The sequence below is a fragment of the Chelonia mydas genome, chromosome 4 (genome assembly GCF_015237465.2).
Source record: "Chelonia mydas isolate rCheMyd1 chromosome 4, rCheMyd1.pri.v2, whole genome shotgun sequence".
NCBI lineage: Eukaryota > Metazoa > Chordata > Testudines > Cheloniidae > Chelonia > Chelonia mydas.
In genome coordinates, this window is record NC_057852.1 from 40,794,007 (window position 1) to 40,815,723 (window position 21,717).

At 36.8% G+C, this 21,717-nt stretch overlaps 1 protein-coding gene across 6 annotated transcripts in view; it reads right to left on the reverse strand.

The window, feature by feature from the left end:
* Positions 1 to 21,717, reverse strand: part of PRDM5 (PR/SET domain 5) — a 141,585-nt gene that overhangs the window by 59,006 nt on the left and 60,862 nt on the right. For 4 of the 6 annotated variants that reach the window (XM_043545538.1, XM_043545536.1, XM_043545535.1 and 1 more), the window contains 4 exons: positions 21,273 to 21,366; positions 11,911 to 12,071; positions 11,554 to 11,631; positions 828 to 921 (listed from right to left, as the gene is read on the reverse strand). In XM_043545538.1, coding sequence (XP_043401473.1) covers positions 828 to 921; positions 11,554 to 11,631; positions 11,911 to 12,071; positions 21,273 to 21,366 — 427 coding nt within the window. The remainder of the gene's footprint in view (positions 1 to 827; positions 922 to 11,553; positions 11,632 to 11,910; positions 12,072 to 21,272; positions 21,367 to 21,717) is intronic. The other 2 variants (XM_043545539.1, XM_043545537.1) reach the window with 1 other exon arrangement.

Genomic DNA, 21,717 nt, shown 5'->3' on the forward strand with positions numbered 1-21,717 from the left:
GGCCTTGTGCTCAGGCATTTGGACTCCGAACCCTAGACCTGATTCCTGCTCCACACACTAGACTGCCTATGAGCCAGTCTCCTGCTACCTTGTCCCTTCCACCAACAGAAGCTGATCCAATAAAATATATTCCCTCACCAAAGTTGTCTCTCACGCTAATATTCTGGCATGTGTGAAGCGTCTCTCTAACTTCACCTCATCTTGTACTGCCCACAAGAACCAGAAATCACTAACATGGTGATACATTTATAGAATCAGTTTTTGCTTCCAAAGGCGAAAACAACAAAACTGACCATCTAATTTATATGCAATAAATTTTTAGTCAATCAATGTGATTGCATCAATCCCATATTTGATAGCACGATATTCTTTACCATCGGAACTATGGTGATGTCTCAAAACACTAAGGGCCATATTCTGCTTGCTTACTTATGGGAGTTGTTCCATTCAAGTCACTGGGGAAGATCCTCAACTGGTGCTAACTGTCATAGCTCCACTGAAGTCATGTGAGGCTACACAAACAAGGGTAGCAGGATTTGGCTCCAAATTAATCAGGCCAGAACAGCAGGCTGATTAGTAAGAAAAGTTCTTTCATGGACAAACAGATGGGTAATCAGATAGTCTAATGGGATTTTTGTAATTGTTATGTTTGAAGCATGGTAGCTGTGGATCTTCAAGTTAATCAGGCAAAAAGAGCACTAAAAATTTCAAAATGCTGTGTTAAGTCACTCAGTGTGTAAAACGGTAGTTAGATTGCTAGAAATATTTTTGTAATATAGTTATATATCTAAAGAACTAAGTTCTCTTTACCACATAAGCTACTGTACCTGTATGACTCCGAATATGAACTCTTAATGTTCCATTGCTTGCAAACTTCTGTCCACAATATGGGCAAATTTTCTCCTTTTCCCCTGTGTGTGTCTAGATAGGAAGGAAAGAAAAAAAAAAGTTAAGAAGAAAAGAAGATTTTGCACAGCTTTAAAGAATGAGGATCCATAGAAGATTCAATAGACTTGACATTGACCATTTTTCTTTTGTTTTTTTCTCTATTTTTTTTTCTTCCAAGCTTATATTTCCTTCCACAGTCATTCCATATTTGATTCCATGCCATCAGGCAGAGATTCTAAAGAATTAATCATAGATGTTCTTTTAGTCCACAAAATAGCTAAAGTTTCTAAACTAATCTCATTACTGATGATAAACAGGTTTATTTTACAAAATCTAACTACAGTTTCACTGAGTTTATAATTCCTTAAATAGTTTGGTTTATAAACATTTGATTAATTTGTATGTGCTTTTGGAAATATCCAATGGGGGGGAGTGGGGTGACAGGGGGCTAAGCAGAAAACTGCTTAGCCAACCCTCTGTCACTCCAGCTCCAATTAAGAGAGGTGAATTGTAGGTGGGTAGATCACCTGGCCCTGATTGGGAAAGCTGGAACAGCTGCTGCCTCATCAGGCTGGGGCTGGATAAAAGTCCCAGGGGAAGGAAACCAGGGGAGGAGCTGGACAGGCTGTAAGCTGCACTAGAGGGAAGGCAGTGAGGGGAAGCAGAGAGAGCTAGCTTGCCCCCTCTCTCCTGCTGGTGGCCTGTAAGAAGGGGACTATGTGTATGGTGGAAAGGTGGTAGGAACACAACCTGTAAATAAAAGCACCAGGTGAGCACTGCACCAAGGTCTCTGTGTGACTTTCTCAGCCCAGCGGGGGCAGGAGCCAGGAAGGCCCTGCTGGGACCTCATTAGAGAGGGGCAGGATATTTTCAATGCCAAATACTATTTCCAGTACAAAACAGGAAATAATGCCTTCATTTCTTCAAGGCAGCATTAACCTCAATAAAATGAGCCCACTGCTTAAAAGCTTGTGTTTTTGTCTAGTCTTATTTTATTTTATTACAAAATAGACTAGCGTTTGATTTGTCCTTTAGATAATTTTTTCTCTAGGAAAAAGAACTGGAATTGGTGTGTGAGGGAACTTTCTCCACAACTTCTGGTTCTAACTGGCTTATGAGATCTAATTGTAACATAATTTGGAGCAGAGTTTAAATACAACTCAACAAACAGACAGTCCTTCAACATACAAAACTCTAATTCACTTCAATGCATATGGGTTGCAAGATGGACCCTATGTATTTAATGCATAATAAATATTAGATTAATCAATTTATGGAAATTTCTGTAAAATATTTTTGTGCATCCCATACTTTGATAAGGAATCTACTCAAGTGTATATTTCATAGTATGCTTGTGTTAATTGGCAGCTTTGGAAGAAAAAAAGTCTGTTGCAAGGCAAGAATTGCTATAAACCCATTATGAACATCTGTGGACACAATTTCAAATTCAACACAGTTATTTTCATATGTATCTCCATTTGCAAGACAAACCGTGAAAGACTGTGTTCTTGTGGTATTTCCAGTTTGAACCAAATGATGCAATGCTGGAGATCTTATAAAAATCAGACTTTCTTGCGAGATGTTCATGAACCCTAAAAAGTTGAGAACCACTCAGCATCTTTTGAGGTTAGACCATAGTTCGCTATTTTTTATTCAGAACATTTTAGTCTACATTTTGAATACTCAAAATTATTTGGACCACTATCAGCTGGCTTAAACAGCAAGAAAAACCCCTTAATTTGGTCCACATTTTATGTAAAAAGATCAGCTCTATCATTTATGTATGTCACCTAAATTTACTTGAGTGACATACATAAATTAAGGTTTCAGAGTAGCAGCCGTGTTAGTGTGTATTCGCAAAAAGAAAAGGAGTACTTGTGGCACCTTAGAGACTAACAAATTTATTTGAGCATAAGCTTTCGTGAGCTACAGCTCACTTCATCGGATGCATTCAGTGGAAAATACAGTGGGGAGATTTATTAAGAAATCAGATTTGAAAAATACAGATTGCCATGTTTAGGCAATATTGTAGACAAGAAATTATAGCTATTTGGAGTTATTTTTGTATGCAGTTATATTTTCAGACTGTACTTCCTACTCCAACAGCTATATTCCAGGTTTACCGAGATAAGAGTTAATATTTTTATTGTATAAATAAGAAAAATGTTAGTTATAGTTAGTCAAAAGGCTATGTGCGTGTGTGTACGCACACACAGTAAATTCCCTGTGGATAATAGAAGAGTCCACTCCTCCCCTGGGTAAACTGCTTTCATCATTATCTGAAAGAGCAGCACATTTCTTGAACTTCAGCTTTTCTGTATCTTATTATCAGATACATTTTACCATGAAAACACTAACTTGTCTTCTTAAACTTAACGTAACTGATAATCTAATTAAGACTATAAAATTCACCATCAGTCATACACAGATAGAACACATGACTTTCTTGAGATCTCTTTGTCCCTCCCAATAATTTTATTCCTACAATGATTAAAAATTCAATTTCTAGGTTTACTTTCCTTATTAAAAGCCTTACTGAGATATATAATGTTGACATAGCTCAGCTTATCAAATGCATCAGCATAGAAACACAGTTGGATCAGAAAGTTAAGACTGTGCTTACTGGCCAATACCTTTACCTATCAACTATAAAAACCAATCTTGAGTGATGTACTGAGCATTTGCAACTTTCACTGACTTCAATGGGAACTAAGAGCATTCAGTATTTTAGAGGTAGTGTTCAGTACCTTTGCATAATTGGCCCTTTAATGACTAGAAAGTCATACTGGCATATTGTACAGCTATTCTGAAGGAACAAAACTACCACCCTGAACATAAAGGTAACGAAAGGACCGCTTTGCAGTGAAAGCTGTGGGCGTGGATTCTTGCAGATTTTCACATATTGCTCTGAGGCCCCAGTTCAGGAAAGCATTTTAAGCACGTGCTTAAGTATGTGCTTAATGTTAATATGGATATTTTCCTTAACTGGGGTCTAACAGTGTAGCTCAAACTAACCTGGAGAAGATGCTCTCCCATTTGGTTCTAAACATTCTATGTTGCTGAAACTAACAGCACAGATTGATTTACATTGAACAGCAACTTATTCCACACCTAAGCACATTTACTGAACGTGACTACTCATGGTGGAAGGTACTACTCAAAGACAGTAAGGATGTCAAAATCTGGCCCCTATTTCATTTGTTACTTTATCAATTATTGACGGTAACAATTACAGTCACTTGAAGTTATTTGACTGTACTTGCGTCTAAACTGTGTATTTACTACGCATGATATCAGGATTATCTAGACAAAAATGTTTTCAATACAAAAATAAAAGGTAACATCAAAATATTGATTGTGAAAAAGCAGAAAACATTCAATAAGCTCAAACTGATTCTCTTCCCACAATGAAAGGCTGAAATATTTGAACATATATTGTGAAGCTTGTTGGAATTAAAAGGGATTCTACCTAACAGTTACAATGTGATCACCACCATGTTATCTTACGAATAACCTCAACACTGAGAAACAGCAACTCCCATCTCAGGGCTACCTCTAGCCTTCTTTTCTGAATAAAGATTTATCAGTCTACTGAATTGTATACACACAGGATGGTGTCTACCCTTCTCTGGGGAGTTGTTTGAAAACATTAACATTCTTCATTTAGGATTACTGACTGTATTTCAAATGGGACAGCAGAGGTAAGATTACTAAACCATTCATCCCACTGACAAATTCAGTTTTTAAAACTTTGCATTTAATTCTTCGCAGGTCAGAAAATTAATTCTCATTTTGATTGAAAAATCCTCAGCCATTATAAAGTTATACATTCTTTATTCTTCAGTAAATACCTTAACTCACATGGTATGCATTATACTGTAGTCGAAGTTAAAGTAAATGGGATACAATTTCAAAATCCAACAAACACGCACTTTTCTCTCCATGGCGCCAGGGATATGAATGTTAAATCCATCTTGATTAGGATAAGGTTGTTTAGAAGTTTTATATATCTTCTATGGCAACATTGGGGGAGTCCAGATAGACAACTACTAATTCATTCAGAACAACCAAAAAAAATCACAGTATTCCCTGAAGCAATACGTAACTTCCGCAGGAGTTCTTGGTTGCTCAAATACATGGCCAGTCTTATTTGTAATAGCAGCTCAAAATGGTAGTGGTTACAATAGAGAACGAACCAAAGAGACCAATGGGATAAAGGATAGGTACTTCTCATTTTTTAAAATAAAAACTAATTATCTGGTGTTTAGTTAAAAAACAAATATTTTTAGGAATACGTTTAAAGTCTGGTATTTATTTAATATTTATGATCCTCAGATCTTATGATTCATCCTTAGCAGGATCTCTTAACAAGGAAAAAAGAGAAAATTAATAGGAAAGCATTAAAAAGAACCCAAACCCTGCAATCTGGATCTTAGATACACTATAGATCAATTCTCCATTCAAGTTTGTGTGACTAATACATGTGGATGAAAAGAAAAATAAAGAACAATAAGTCCCTTCTTTGGGACTTACTTGGCTTCTTACATTTAACTTCTTCGTGTCATCTGGGGTTAAAATGAGAGTGCGTTTTTAATAATTGTCTTAACAATAAAAACTGTTAAAATTACGGGTCACATGCCCTGAAGTTCTCACTCAGTCCTTACTGCAGCAAAACTCCATTGACTTCAAAGGAATATTTGCTGGAGTGAGGACTAAGCTAAAACTTTAGAATTTGGCTGTTTGACTCTTATACAATTTTCTATTTTATGATACACAGAATACTTAGTGATAACAGTAAGACAGACACTCTTTCAGATCAACCCAGTTCTTCAGAAGGTAAAGGACTAGTTTGGATGGGGGGATTTATAGTTAGGACAACAGTTCTCTTTGGGGACATTGGGCCTTAAGGTCATGGCTATAGTGTAAAGTGATATACAGCTGTCACAAGGACTTTATTCACCTGGTAACAGTTACAAAGTTATTATTAGAGATGGGCTTAAGTTTGGATCTAGATTCAGATCTGAATTTCCTCAAAGTGCAAGGGGCTGCGGGAAGGTACCTTTAGACAACGGGCTTAGTACATGTCTAATTATTATGTAAGCTCTTAAAATCTTATATGGTGTTTTACTGGCTACCACTTGGTAGATCCTTCAGGATTTTCCCCTGCATAATTAGACCAACGTTGCACACACAAAAATCATCATCCAGTGACCTCGGTTTGACAATAGTATTTATATTTCTCAAATAAAGGATTTAATGTGCTTTTAAAACAAATGTTATATGCAGATTATGAGAAATATCTTCCATCAGACATCAATGCTGTAAATTTGTACCTACAGTTTTCATTACTGTTAACTGCACCCATAAAACACACAATTACTTCAAACATCTGCATGAGCACAAGCTGAACAGACAGACATCTCTCAGATTTGCACACAAAGCAACTGCATTTTGCAACCACAAACTGTATCTTTTGAGGAGGGACATATGATTATGTCCACAAAATTAGAAGCCATTTTTCAAAATGTTGACTCATATATAATTATGTCTCTGTGTGCACATTATACAGATATATATACATACATACATATACACACATACATACACAAAACACACAAATATATAAAAGGTGTGTATGTGCAACCTATATAAGTATTCTTATGACACTGATCACTGTATAGTTAGTATCAGAGTTCTTAGATAAATTATACAGATTCAAATCTACATGCACAAACATACCAGCATAGATTCATATTCATCAAAGAAGGAGCAAATATTACCATTTCATTCAAACTTTGAAAAGATAAAAACTAAGATTAATTAAATTCTGTCATCATTAGCACATCTCTGAAATGTTTTTGTAGCTTCAGAAATTCAGTTAAAAGCAATTAAAAGAAACAGATGCCATTATCTGTAAGTACCTGAGATATTTTGTATGATGTATTTACATCCTTAACATTTTCCATTTTTTCCACAAACCATATTAGTGTGGGGATCAGAATTCTATACTACTTGCCATCTCAGCTATTTTAAAATGAAGGCATAACAAACTTAAAAACAGAAAGATACATACTATACAGTAGAGTCTGATTCTGAAGTCACTTCTCAGGCTTTACACATGCAAAGCTCCTATGAACATCAATAGGAGATTTGCCTGCAAAAAGACTTAATAAAGGACTTCAGATCAGTGTTGAAGAGATGCATTTGAAATTAAAGTTAATCTTGTAATAGAAAAATTAATAGAAAATAAACCAAAAGCTTCAAAAACAGTCACAAAGGCATCTTTTTAGGCCATGATCCTGAGATTTGTTTAGTAGCCTTGTCTCCTACTCGTTCCAATGGCAGTTAAGTGGTTCAGCATCTTGCTGCATGGGGCCCTTAATAAAGAAATGACTGATCATTTGTAAACAGTTACAATAGACATAAGAAAGGAATAGCTAAGAAGCACAATGTATTTCTACACTAGCTATTCACCTTTGGACTCCTGTGTTCAAACCGTGTCTGAGACTAGTCACGGGTGAAAAGGAGTTTGGCAGCTTTTTCTAGTCTTCAAAGAGAATTAGTTACACAAAACAAAGCCATTCCATAGTTTGCAGGATGTCCATCTTCATCTGAAAACTGCTTATAACTGGAAAGCAGAGATGTTGTAGGCCATACACAGAAGTGACAAGGAAGGTCTACACGAATAAATGCTTACAACATGCCTCGCTCTAGCCAGTACTGCAGATGTACAAAATTAAAGAAAAAGAGCTGGCATAATGCTCTGTGAAGGGGAAAAGACCTACATATTAAAGAACATTCTGAATGATGACATTGTTTTGCCAAGACAGAACTGCAAGTCTGAGGTTCTGCTTGGGTAACAGACAGGAAGAAACCAGGAGAAAAAGACAGCAACTGAGACACAGCATTTGCCTACAGCTAAAGAAAAGATGTGATGACACTGGGTTTTTTGAGAACCTGAAACTCAGAAGTCACTTTCTGGAAGTGGGACTGGAGTTCCATCATTCATCAGTCCTACTGAGCATATCAAGGAGTTACATTCTTTCCAAGTATAATAGTAGAAGCACGGGCTGATTAAGGGAAGAAATGGATTGGTCAGGTTATCCCAAGAAACTTCTAGCAGTGTGTATAATTAATAGGAATAAACTTATTTCCTCCCTTATGTTTTGACAGTGTTAAGGGCAAGTTTGCATTTTCATAGCTACAGCTATAAACATATGCGCGCTGTGTTTTAGGTAAATAGTGTCCCCAGAAGTGCTTTTTTAAAGACCCTTCTATTTGTTCCTTAGATTTAGTTTACATAAATAATATTTATGATATAATATAAAGTATATTAATTTAATAAGCTAATAAATTAATAGATTTAAAGTATTAAATATTTATTATTTATAATATTCTTCCTTTTAGAAATTATTTCCATACATTTAAACATAATAGCATATGTTAGAGAGAATAAAGTAGCTTAACTTTGATCTACCCTCAAACTCTCTATGCAATTAAACAGTACCTATAAAGGGATCAGGGTTTCCAGTCTGCTGAACGACTACATGCATAAAGGATTGGACAGTGGCAGCATAAACTATTCCTATAACCCTCTTAGGCCCATCTTTTTATAGGTGCAGTCTGCTATTTTTGTAGCATTCCATGAAAATCTTATTTTAAAAATAATTTTTTCCTGTACTCTCAAAAAACCAAAACAAAACAAATCACACACAACCCTGATGATACATGGTAAATGAGAGAGGTCACAAATTCTTTTTCCACACATTTTCGGTCTCATTCATTAAAATGGAAAGAAAAAAAATGGAAAAAACTACTTAGATTATTTTTAGATTTTACACACGGTTTTACAATCTATATATTTATTCTTAACCACAATAATATGAACTTGATTTTCTTGACTAGAAGATCACAATTTTAATTTACTTTGTTTACTCAACATATCATTACTAATTAAAAATCAATCGGAGATATTGAAAGCAATCCATTTGGTTGTGGTATTTCAAAGTAGTGTGGTTTCAAACAAAAATCTAATTAAGTAGCCATTTGATGAGCATGATGATCTTTGTCGGAGGAAGAGCAGATCATCATTGTACTGAAGAATTAATATCTTATTCTACTATTTTAATCTGCTCTAAAACAGTAAATTACAAGTGAAGCTTTCAGCAACCGTGCTTCATTTAGTCATCATAACCACCTGACTATAAACCAGCATTAACACAAAAGCATAAAAAAGCATACACACACACTACACTATTCAGCACTGGGTGAAATTGGTTAATGTTTTTTCAGAAAAATCTAGCATCCATTTTCTTGAGGGGGCACGGCTGGCCAAAGTTTTTAATGTTTGATAGGCACATCCATGGATCCTCACAGGATGTGACTCTTTAGGAACTAGAACCCAAGTTTGCAGAGCCTGGGACAGCTGACATTCCCACATTGCCAGCAGGAGGTCATACAGAGCCACGTCTGAGGAACACTGTGGAGATTGGGTGGTACTTCCTGCGGAGCCTAAAGGAGATCTAGTGATAGCATCTTGTGGCCTTCTGATTGGCCCATGCCCGCTATTTAACCCTGGAGGTTTCCCAGGAAGTTGTCCGGACAGCAGCACAGACTTCTGGCCTATTGTGACTTCAGATCTCACCTTGCTTTCTGATCTCCAGTCTCTGACCCAGCCTGACCCTAACCCTGACTCTCACTGATCAATCCTGGCTCTAGTGATTACTCTGATCCCTGCTTGCTGACTACACTTTGTGGCCATCTTTGACTTGTGAATACCAGCCCAGCCAGGACCATTAGGCCAACTGCCTACACCCTGTCCTTTGCACATCCCCAAAAGAGGGAAGATGGAGCAGAAAGAAGATGGAACCAGATACAAGAGGAAGAACTAAACAAAGATAAAATGTGGAAAAAGAACAGGAACTCTCCAAACTCCCCACCCCCAGCTCTGTTGAAAAGCTTAAATATAAGATACCCATCATCTACTAGTTTTCACAAGTGTCCCACCCGAGAGATGTGTTTTTCTAGTGCAGCTTTCTCTCAGTACCGCTTTCTGGCTTTGTGTTAACAAGCCAATTTTATTAACCCTAATTCTTCATCGGTATTAGCAATGTGGAAGCTATAGTGTAGTAAAGGTTCAGATGATTTTGCCACTACGTCCATCAAAGGTAACTATTAAAAAATACTATTTTCTCATCTATGCACTATTGTAATATAAATTTTAAATATTTTAATATAAATATTAAATATGAAATAGTAATACAATATGTATTTAAATGTGAGTAAATGAGATAACTGTGACTGCAAAACAGATACCAGTAAATTAAACAAATGGAGATCATCAATGCACTTAAATTATTTAAGAAAAGGTTAAAACTGTAAAAAACACAAACAAAAAAAAAACCACCAAAAAAAATCCATTCTATCCTTAACTGGCCCCTTTACTATTTGTAATCTGTGACTGCGTGCTTGGTGCCATACAAAGCTAAGATGATGATGCAATCCACTATGTTCAAGAATTCAGAGGTCTGAGATCAAGCCCAGGCTCTGAGGTGGGCTGAAGGGTGTGTGCTAACATATACACAAGCACTGATTATAAGACAACATAAGGACAGAGTGGCAACAAACTTTAAATTCCCTTTTGTAATTAGTTTGTATACGCATCCTCAATGCTGAACTCACTAGCATGATAATTAGGGCCCTACCGAACTCACAGACATGAAAAACACGTCACAGACCGTGAAATCTGGTCTCTCGCTTGTGAAATCTGGTCTTTTGTGTGCTTTTACCCTATACTATACAGATTTCATGGGAGAGACCAGCGTTTCTCAAACTGGGGGTCCTGACCCAAAAGGGAGTTGCGGGGGGCGGAGGGGTCACAAGGTTATTTTAGGGGGATTGTGGAATTGCCACCCTTACTTCTGTGCTGCCTTCAGAGCTGGGGAGCTGGAGAGCGGCAGCTACTGAATGAGACCCCAGCACTGCAGGCAGCAGCGCAGAAGTAAGGGTGGCCATACCATACCATGCCACCCTTACTTCTGTGCTGCTACTGGTGGTGACTCCGCCTTCAGAGCTGGGCTCCCGGCCAGCTGTTCTCCAGCTGCCCAGCTCTGAAGGCAGCGCCACTGCCAGCAGCAGCGCAGAAGAAAGGGTAGCAGTACCGCAACCTCCCCCTACAATTACCTTGTGACAGCCTCCCCCTCAACTCCTTTTTAGGTCAGGACCCCTACAATTACAACACCGTGAAATTTCAGATTTAAATAGCTGAAATCATGACATTTACTATTTTAAAAATCCTAGCACCGTGAAATTGACCACAATGGACTGTGAATTTGGTAGGAACCTAATTATAATGTAAATAATCAGTGCTTCACATAGTCTCACGGTTAAATTGCTGTACATAAATACCACAATTACACTTGGTTTTGCTGTTAATCTATAAAACAAAGTTATAAAGGTTTGTGTTTTATACATACATATACACAAGCGTGTGGGTGCCAATTCAAACTGTCAAGTTAAGAATACATACACAATGTTTTTTAGCAGATTCTCTCCTATTCTACATTTGGTGGCAGCACTGGAGACCATTTATTATGGCTGGTCATTTTGTTCAGTTATTTTCTCCACATTCACTCCTAGTAACATCTACTTAAGTTGACACCTTACCTCTGGCCAGGAAGGTGAGCAAGTGGCCTCTTCTAAAGCTGACACCAATGCCGCTCTATGGACTGGTAGATAGGAGTGCTGTAAGAGCAGTGCAACAAGTCACCTCTGCAACACACCCAATGCTGGAGTGTTTAGAAAGGACTTTTACCTATGAACCTTCTAGACTCTGGATGCCACCAGCAACCCCAGTATTGAAATAAGCAAACATTATGTTTGTTCTCGTTAACAATAAATGATAACTTTTAACTGAAAAAAAACACCATACAGGAACATTGAGGGATATTATGTTTAGTCACAGTCTTGAGGGTAAACAAACAAGGAAATGAATGAAAATTCAGTGGAGTTGATTATACTCACTTTTTTATGACTCTTAAGCACTGAAGGTGTAACAAAGGCTTTGTCACACAGATCACATTTATATTTCTTATGTCCATCATGCACAACTTGGATGTGAACATTTAACGTGTCCTTCCTTTTGAAGGTAGCATCACAGTGATCACACTTGAAGGTCCTCTCACCTTATAAAATAGAAAAGCAAGGTGTAAACACACCAGCTAACATCAGGAATCATGTTAACTCTCTAATCCCTTGAGAAAGGGAACACAGTGCACAAATCTGCCACATGGAGGAAATTGTACTGACATATCTCCCTGGAACAAAAACTGAAAGAACACCATATCCAATATAAATTTCTATTTAAGAAAGCAGAATGTAATCACCCAAATAATTTAGCCAGGAAGTTGGGATTAACCTCTCTACCCTTGCCGAAACTGTATGATTTTGAATGACAACACATGGTCAGGACCTTTTGGTTTATATCTAGTCTGAAAATCAGCATGCCCAACACCATAAGTCTCTAGCTATTACTGTCGCAAAGAAAAATTTCAAAATATTAAGTTATATAACTGATGCAGAGAAGCCTGCTTGAGTTTGCAAAGAATCCTTAACAATAGCTTTGAGATTAGAACAGCCTCATTCATTTCCATGAATGCTAACTCAGATGCCGGTGATGATATTTTAATTGTCATCAAAGCAAATAAAATAAAGGAGAGGAAGTATCATATTATGAAAATCTACACAGAATTTTTGATAAAAAAAATCCAAGGTGGTGAAACTGGAGATAAACAGTTACAAAATCTGACTGTTCTTATTACCTTAAATATAGAAGTGAATTTCAGGTTCCTACTGAGTATATTACTACGTATTGAGCTATAAAATGAAATTCATTCAGAAACCCATCATACTTAAAACATCTATAGGCCCACAAAATCTTGGTAAAAACAGGAAATCAAGGCGCATCTGTCCTGAAATAATTTCCATGCATTTGCATAAAAAACAAAGAGCAGTCAAAGTGAAAAGAAAGGCAAAGGAAGTCATCATCCCCTGGAACTCCTACTTCCCAATCCAGTTTTTTGATCTGCAGGCTCCTGAACCCTGGCAAGGATACTTTCTCAATACCACTTATTAGACAATACAGCCATCTCAGTTCCACTAGGTTCCGTTTTCCTTGTGCATTCTGGGCTAAGTCCAAAGGCCAATGAATGGAAAGTCTCCCATTTACTTCCATGGCCTTTGGGTAAAGACCACTCTGATAGTACATGCCAATGGTGCTGAAATACTCATTTCCTTATCGCATAACTTTACCTTTCTGACACCAAATTAACCCACCTCTCCACTGACATTGCTATTTAAAGATGTAACTATTATAAATGAAACATTTCATTTTTCCATTAGCAAATTTTTCCTCCCTCATAACAGACTCTGTCATGGAAGTAGATCTTGTACCCATTCTCTTCTGGTAAGCAGCATTATCCAACCCATAGAGCCAATAAAGATTAGAACTTCTTTTAATGGTTCAGCAAGTACACTTGGGCATCCTTCAACTTACAGAACCTCAGTTTCTCTTTCCAATAACATCAATCGTTAAAAATGTATTCACTTTGCAGTTGGGAGCAAAAGCAGCATCGTCCGAGGCAAATGAAGACAAGATTTTACACCAAAACTGCACCAAAATATTGAATGAAATTCTTCATTCTCTACCTTTAAAACTCGTGGCCTGATGTCTCTTTTGGAATCCCTTTCCTTTAGTAACATCAACCTGTGTTACGTGCAAGTAAAGTCAATTAACATTCTGATTAAAGTAATTTGCAAGCTCTTACTGCTTCATTAAAGAAAAAAATACTGAAAACATTTAAATGTAATCACTACAGTCAGCTTCAGTTCTGTATTTCCACAATGTTATAACAATTCTAACAAATACAATTCCATTTTAAAAATGTTTTAATGTTCTTTTAAGGTTCTAAAGTGAAGCACCCAAAAGTTAGAAATGCCAAAACTGAGGCTGTGGACACAACCTTAACTCTGTCCCCTTGTGTGCACACTTTTATGATACAGTCAAGTCTTTAATTGCATAGACTATATACTATTTTTTTTCCAAAAGACATTAATGGATCCTGTAAGGTGCTATGTACTCACCTCAATCCAGTAAAGCACTTAAACACACAGAAGTCAATGGGTCTACTAACAAGCTTAAAGTTAAGCACATATTTTTAAGTGTTATGCAGGGTAAGAGCCAGAATGTACAAGATGGATAGCGCTCAGCGAACAAAGAAGCTATTCAATAATTTCTTCTAAGCCTCATTATTCAGTGTGTGGCCCCATACTTCATTAACTGCATGCCATCCAAACAGTGTACTGAATAGGGAATTTTTCCCTTTTTTTTAAATAGGCTTTTCTCTACTTTATTAATCAATTTATCCTCACAACACACCTTCATTAATCATGGAAGACACAGGAAAACTTTCCTAACCAACATACTCCTGCACCAAAGCAATAGAACATTGGTAGACAGTCATGGAGGAGATTTTCAAAAGCCCCTACAGGACTTAGGAGCACTAGTATAACTGATTTTCAAATCGGACTTATGCACCTAAATCCCTTAGGTACATTTGAAAATCTCCTACTAAATATTTGCATTACAAAATCCACTGTGCATAGTATTTTCTTTTACAGTACACAAAGTATTACCCCTCATTACTTTGATAAATCACAAACGATTTTCACTAGACTACTGTAAAGCAGGTCTGCAGGCTAGGAACTCTCTCTGAGCCAAAATTTCTTCCACCTACTACTTATGCTCTAGAGCTATTAAAAAAAAAAGTCACTTCATACATACAAAATGGGGAAAGTATTTCCATTCTCTATTTTCAAGTCAATAGACGTTGGCTCTGTTGGATTGAGGGGAAGTCAACTTTAAAATTAAAAACAAACATACTAATCAGGATTTTCTGCCTTTAACCCAGAAAAAGCTAGAGAATAAAAGTGAAAATGCATCTTACTTTCTTGTGACAGTGCACAGGGAGGGGAGTGTTTCTCACACAGCTAGAACCCAAACTGCACAGAGCTTTACCATGCAAAATCTGTACCTATAATTGCATCCAAAAGCAAAACAGGAAACCAATGGAGCACGGTTATAATATACCCAAAAATGTCTTTCCCCAAGATGTACTGATCATGTTGAATGGCTTACATGGGACTCACACCTCATGGGCTTTGCTCTCCCCATTTCTGTGCTCTCCTTCTGGTACAGATTATAAGGAGCATAGGCCTCATCTTGTTTTTTGGAGAGAAGCATTCCCCAACTTTCACTCCTACAAATTCTGCTGCTGGACACAGTAGCAAGAGCTTTTTAATTTTTTATTATTATTATTAGGTATTTACAAGTGTAGTTTTCTACTCTGGAAAGTGAGTATGCTCAGTGGATCTTCCTATGTATGTATGTATGTAGAGTCCTACCTGCTTGCTTTAGCAACCAAAGTAAGTGTTCACTGATATTAATTCTCGTTGGCTCTGAGGAGCATAGCATGGATTATATTCCTTCTCATGTATTATCAACAGAATCGTTACTAAATTCTATAAATTACATTGGTGTAAATCTGTTGAAGTCAGAATGGTTGCACAAGTGTTAGTGACAGCATAATTTACAGGGTGAATAAAAATCAATGAGTTTTAAAAAAAAATTGGATGTTTTTTATTTAAATAGGCTTTTTCCTCAAAAAGCATTTTATCAAAAAAATCCAATCTAAAGATAGTTTTCATTAAGATACATTATAGCTCAAAGATATCTCATCATGGAATAGGGATTATAAATTCTAATTCTATAGTATGAGACAATACAGTAATGTAATGTTTAAGAAAAGTTTTATAAATGAGATCCTATGGGGCCTCCAGGGGCTTCTATACAGATTATTTAGATTAATCTTTCTATCTACCCAATGAGACTCAGTGCTCAGTCTACAAGATACCATCAGAGATGCTTAGTTTTGCAGTTCTCAAACTGTGGATTTGTGTCTCCAGAGAGAACATGCTTGTTAATGGCAAAAATGTTTTTAAATAAAATAAATAAATAATACATAGAGGTGAGAAATAACAGACCTCAACCCTATTGTCCCTCTGCAAATTTGTGCACACAAAGTCAATCCCTTACCTCTCTCTAAAAGTGCAAAGTTTCAAAAAGTTCAATGAATAGAAGATTGTGGGGGATCTGGACAAGGAGGAGAAGTCTGGAGATAAATGTGAGAAGGGAGGGACAGGCAGTAAGAACAAAAATGAAACTGTTTGAGCAACATATTCCAGAAGTCTTGAGGTCTTTCTGAGTGTAGCCTTCATTGATTTGAGATCTACCATACCATTCTCTCACTAGAAAGGAAAACCTATAAGGGCAGCAGGCCGTAAAAGAGACCCCGTTTTGGAATATTTTAATGACGTTCTTCTACCTGTGTGTAAGACAGGCATGTGTGCAAAATGCAAACAGTGCAACAAAGAAATGCAAGGCCTGGATGCCCAAATGAAACATCATGAGAAGTGTTCCTTCTCAGGAGAAAGCTGTGTTGAAGATGATGAAAGGAACAGGTCTGAACATGCAGGATCTTCAGGATGGTAAACTTTTTTATTTCATACTTGTTTCTTAAGGACTGCCTGTCTTCCTTCTGGACTATTCTTGAATTCTCATGTTTGACCAAAAAATATAGTTGTTATTCTACGGTACTATCATTTTAGATGCAGCTGTGATAAAAATAAATAGCTGAAACAGGCACATCTCCCTTTTACAATTTCACTTTTAAAGTAGTACTGAGTGTCAGTGAACGCAATGAGTAATACTAAATGAGCAGTATGGTAATAATACTGCATTGACTTATTTTGTTTAGGAGAATCCATCCTCAACATACAGGATTCTGAAGACTATCCACCTTCAAGATCACCATAATTTTCCATAGTTTCAGAGTTATCTCTTAATGATAGCGTTTCAGTCACATCATGTATGTCACATAGCCACAGTATATCACCTGTAGCAAAAAGAAAAAAAAAATCTCCATCATCCAAGAACAACCTTGGATAACTTTGTGATAAGAACCAGCAGATTACAAAAAGAGGTAATTGATGAAAAAATTGCCCGGTTCATTTATGCAACAAACTCTCCTTTCTGTATGATTGAGAACCCACACTTCATTAACATGGTTCAGTCATTAAGACCAGGATACAGTCCACCCAACAGAGCAGACGTCACAGGCAAATTGCTGGATAAAGTGTATGAAAGAGAAATTGAGCAGTGTGCAAAAGGTCTAGAGGGTAAAATTGTTAACCTGAATCTTGATGGGTGGAGCAATGTCCACAATGATCCTATTGTATGTGGTTGTGTGACAACAGAATAAGGGAATGTTTTCCTTACAGAAACAATTGATACATCAGGAAATGCACACTTGGCAAAATACTTACAAGAAGTAGCAGTAAAAGCTATAACAAACTGTGAAAAAAATTCAAATGTCTAATACACAGCTTGGTCCATGTATCCAAGATGTAAGAAGAAATTATTTAGAAGAGAGTCACAAGCTAATAACATATGGTTGCTGTGCTCATTTGATGCACCTCCTAGCCAAAGACTTCAGTGTTCCAGAAATAAAGGCTAATGTTGTTTGAAAGTGCAAAATACTTCTGTAACAACCACTTTGCAGCAGCTGCTCTGAAAAAAAGTGGGAGGAACCAAGCTAACTCTCCTACAAGACATGCGATGGACTGCAGTAGTGGACTGTTTGGAGCACTATATCAAGAACTGGCCTAATCTGATGAACAAAATTGTGAAAAAAATTGTTTGTGAATAAAATTGTTTGTGAAGAAAATCATGAAAAAATAGATGGCACTGTCACAGCCAAAGTTCTCAACATTGGGCTTAAGAGAAATGTTGAACACATGCTGAGTACCCTGAAGACTACTTCTGTAGCCTTGAACAAAATGCAGGGAAATAGCTTTTTTGTTACTGACGCTGTTGAAATTTGAAAGGAACTGAGTGAGATCTTAAAAAGAGAAATATGCAATGACAGAGTTAAATTACAAGCATTAAAAAAAATGAATGGGACAAGCATGATCTCCAGCTCATTTTCTTCCAAATATTCTCAATACTCGGTACCAGGGTCAAACCTTAACTGCTGAAGAAGAGGAGCTGGCTATGACATGGACATCCAGCAATCATCCCTCCATAATGCCAACTATAATAAACTTCAGAGCTCAGCGTGAACGATTCAAGAAATATATGTTTGCTGATGATGTTTTAAAGGAAGTCACACCAGTGAACCGGTGGAAGTCACTTAAGCACTTGGATTCAGAGACTGTTGAAGTGATAATCTCTTTTTTAACAGCAGTAGCTTCTTCTGCCGGCGTAGAAAGAATATTTTCTTCCTTTGGACTAATTCATTCCAAATTGAGAAATCGTTTGGGACCTGAAAAAGCAGGAAAGCTTGTTTCTCTTTTCCAGATTATGAACAAACAGGAAAGTGAAGGTGAAGACAACTGAGTTAGCTGCAGAAGCCAATATTTTAAGTTTCTCATGTTGACCTGGCTGACATAGTCAACTTTTAATTTTTTTTTAAATATTTTATTTAACTGTTTTAGTTAAAAACAATTTTAACAAAAACAAACCTGATTTTAAAAAACTTGAATGTTTAACTAAATTCAAAAATTCATATGCTTGTTTTGTTAAAATATTGTATGTTTGCTTTGAAGAAAAAAGATCCAGACTACATAATGTTGTTGTTTTAGTTAAATAAAAGAATTTAAATGTCTGTCTGGTGATGTTCTCCTCCTAATACAGCATGGCAAGAAAAATCGTCCAAATATTAATGATTAACCTGTTGAATTGGAGATAGTTCACCTCCCAATGACTTCATAAATATCTGCTTCAATTACCTTTTGGTAAATGAAATAACCAAACAATCATACATTTTCTGATATAGCTGTAAAACCTAACCTGAAAAGTTTTCAAAATAAATCACTTAAAAAATGTATAGTGTGTACCTTCTAAAAATGAAACCTACATCTATTTGAGTTGTGAAGAAAATGTATTAAGGTTATAACAACCAACAAGAATGCACTTTTATGTAGAAATCCATGATTAAAATCGAGTCTTCCCCTGACTAGTGATTTAAATCAAATCCACCCTGATAATTTAGCATGCAGGACCTAGTCATCTTGCAGGGATATGCAAGAATAGGGATGAACTCAGCTTTACTTTTAGATCCCAGATTGAATTTGCAGAGCTGGCAGTTGGGGAAAGGTGGAAGTCTTTTACCTCTAAACTAAACACATTTGATCTGGAATCCTGAAAGACCGAAAAAAAAAAATCAAACTCCATGATACCATTTTTCATAGATCCACTTTTCAGAGTGGAATCGCACTTTCAGGCATTCTTTTATTAAATATATTTATTTTTGTGCTAATATAACATTATTTTTAAAAGGTTTAAGTATGATCGATACCGTTGCCTGCAGAGCACCCCACTTTTAAAGTAACAACACTGTATATAATTTACATACTGATTTCAGATGGAATTTATGAGGGAGGTTAAGCCTGAATTCTGAGTTTTCCATGCTTTCCTGAATTTACTGCTCAGTGGTGAAGAAGTTTCCCACACAATTCCTTCCCGATGACACCGCGTTGTCAAACTGGACTAGCATTACTTGGATTTTGTTTTGTTTTATTCTTTCCTCGGAAGCAGCTCATATAGTTCAATGCTGGAAGAGGGACCACTGGTCTGCTCTAGTATGACAATGCCTATGATTCTCAGTTATTTTTGAGTTATTAAATAAATGGCAGGCTCATGATCATGACCATAGCAATAGTCAATCTCAGGATGAGGTCAGAAGGGGTGGAGTTTTAATGTTCTTTACCTGGAACACAAGCACTGCTCTTACAACAGCAGGGACCCTTGTTTTAACCACTATCTTGTATTTCAACTATTTCTTACTCAGTACAGGATAGTGATGACTTTCACTTTGCTAAGGGTCTGTCTGCACTTCTGTTATACGGAACTATACAGGAAGAGGGGAGGTTGTAACAACTGTAAAAAGTTTGCTTTATGCTTTTTTATATATTCTATATAGTTCGTGTTGGTCCTGAGGCCAGGCGTCGGAAAATTGTTTTAAATTAAAATTGGCATAAAAGTGTGTTTTATCCTCCCCCCTCCGAAGATGTTTAAAGCACAAAACAAAAAGAATTTTTGAGCTCTGGGAATTTGAAAGAACAAAAAAAGATATATTTTAAATAGAGATTCGCAAGAGCCTGTAACTCAATGTGCACTACTACTTTGGGATATTTTGGAGGTGAGGGGAGACAAAGCCTACTGAAGTCAATGGAAAACAATTATTTCAATGGGCTTTAGATCAGTCCCTAAATTAGTGTTTAAAAAAGGGGTTTCTATGCAGTGGAGTGTATATATACACACTGAATAAGGATTTTTAGCACTCTGGCTAAGGTTATCAGGAGACCAAGATTCTACAAACTTAAGTACTCACTGAAAAAATAGATCCGAGCAGCTTTGAAAGCCTTAAAAAAAAAAAAAAAATTGTTCCAAGAATTTCTTTAATGCATATTCACTTAGCACAAAACACTGGTATATTAAATTGCAGTAAATAAAAGTTTGCCCCCCAAAATAGTGCTGTTTTCAAAGCTACAGTGATCTTAGTAAAATAATGAGAAATTTCCATATACTCTTATAAAGGTATTTTTAATTAACTCATTTAACAAAATATAAAAAAAATAAAGACTCTCACAAGTGACTAACTCCTGTCTTCTGCTGAAGAGGTAAAGAGGGCACCTCTACCCCAAAACCTCAAAGCAAGGCAAAGTCTCTTAATGATTGAGAAGACTAGATTCAGGTCCAAGAGGGCTAAAGGAGACACAGGGACTTGTCCAGTCTGCTGGCATTTATGCTGCTGACAGAAAGATTTGGTTTGTGGCTAAGGGTCTGGACTGGGACTTCGGAGCTATAGCATGGGTTCTCAATTCTGACACAGACTTTGTATGTGACCTTGAGCAAGTCATTCAGTTCTCGGGGTTTCAGTTCCACATCTATAAATGGGCATAATACAACAACTTAATCTGGAACCTGCAGGAGTCCTTTGTCAAAGGACTTCGGAACAACACTGGATTATCTGTAGCCTCCATGTTGTGCAGCAAGAGGAGTCAAGGATAAACTTTCAGACTTTACTGAATTTCCTGGCTCTTGTGGGTTGAATTTTTATAATAATAATTGAACACAATTTAGTGTATTTGGGAGCAAGACAGAACGAGAATGTCCTTTAACTTTGTACTGTGTAACAGTGCATTTCCTCCCACAAGTCAGTGATGTGAACTGATGAAGCCCTTTGCCTCTCTGAATTAACACTTACTGTTATGTATTAGTAGGTGTCTCTGCAGAGAGAATGGGGTGCGGAACAAAGCCTTGCATTCCTCACACTGGAATGGTCTCTCTTCAGAGTGGGTCTGCAGACGAAAGAGAATGAGTCAGGGGGAAGGATCAGGGAAATCAATTAGGTGTTATTACAATAATTGTAGCTGGCAGGCTGAGTTCAGAAGGGACATCATGGCAGTTCCGCATACTAGGTGACAAAGGATTCAAATAACCATCATGCTTCATTTAAGTGGAACTTTGCAAGACAACTTGGCAACTATTAAATAGGTGTACATCACAAATCCTTGGAATTCTGTTACGTAAAAGGTGTGTGTGTGTGTGTGTGTGCGAGCGAGCACTCATGTGTGTCTGTGTCAGTCTGTACACATACAGAGAATATCTATATTTTGAAAGAAAGCTACAAGCTAGAATTTGACGTTTCA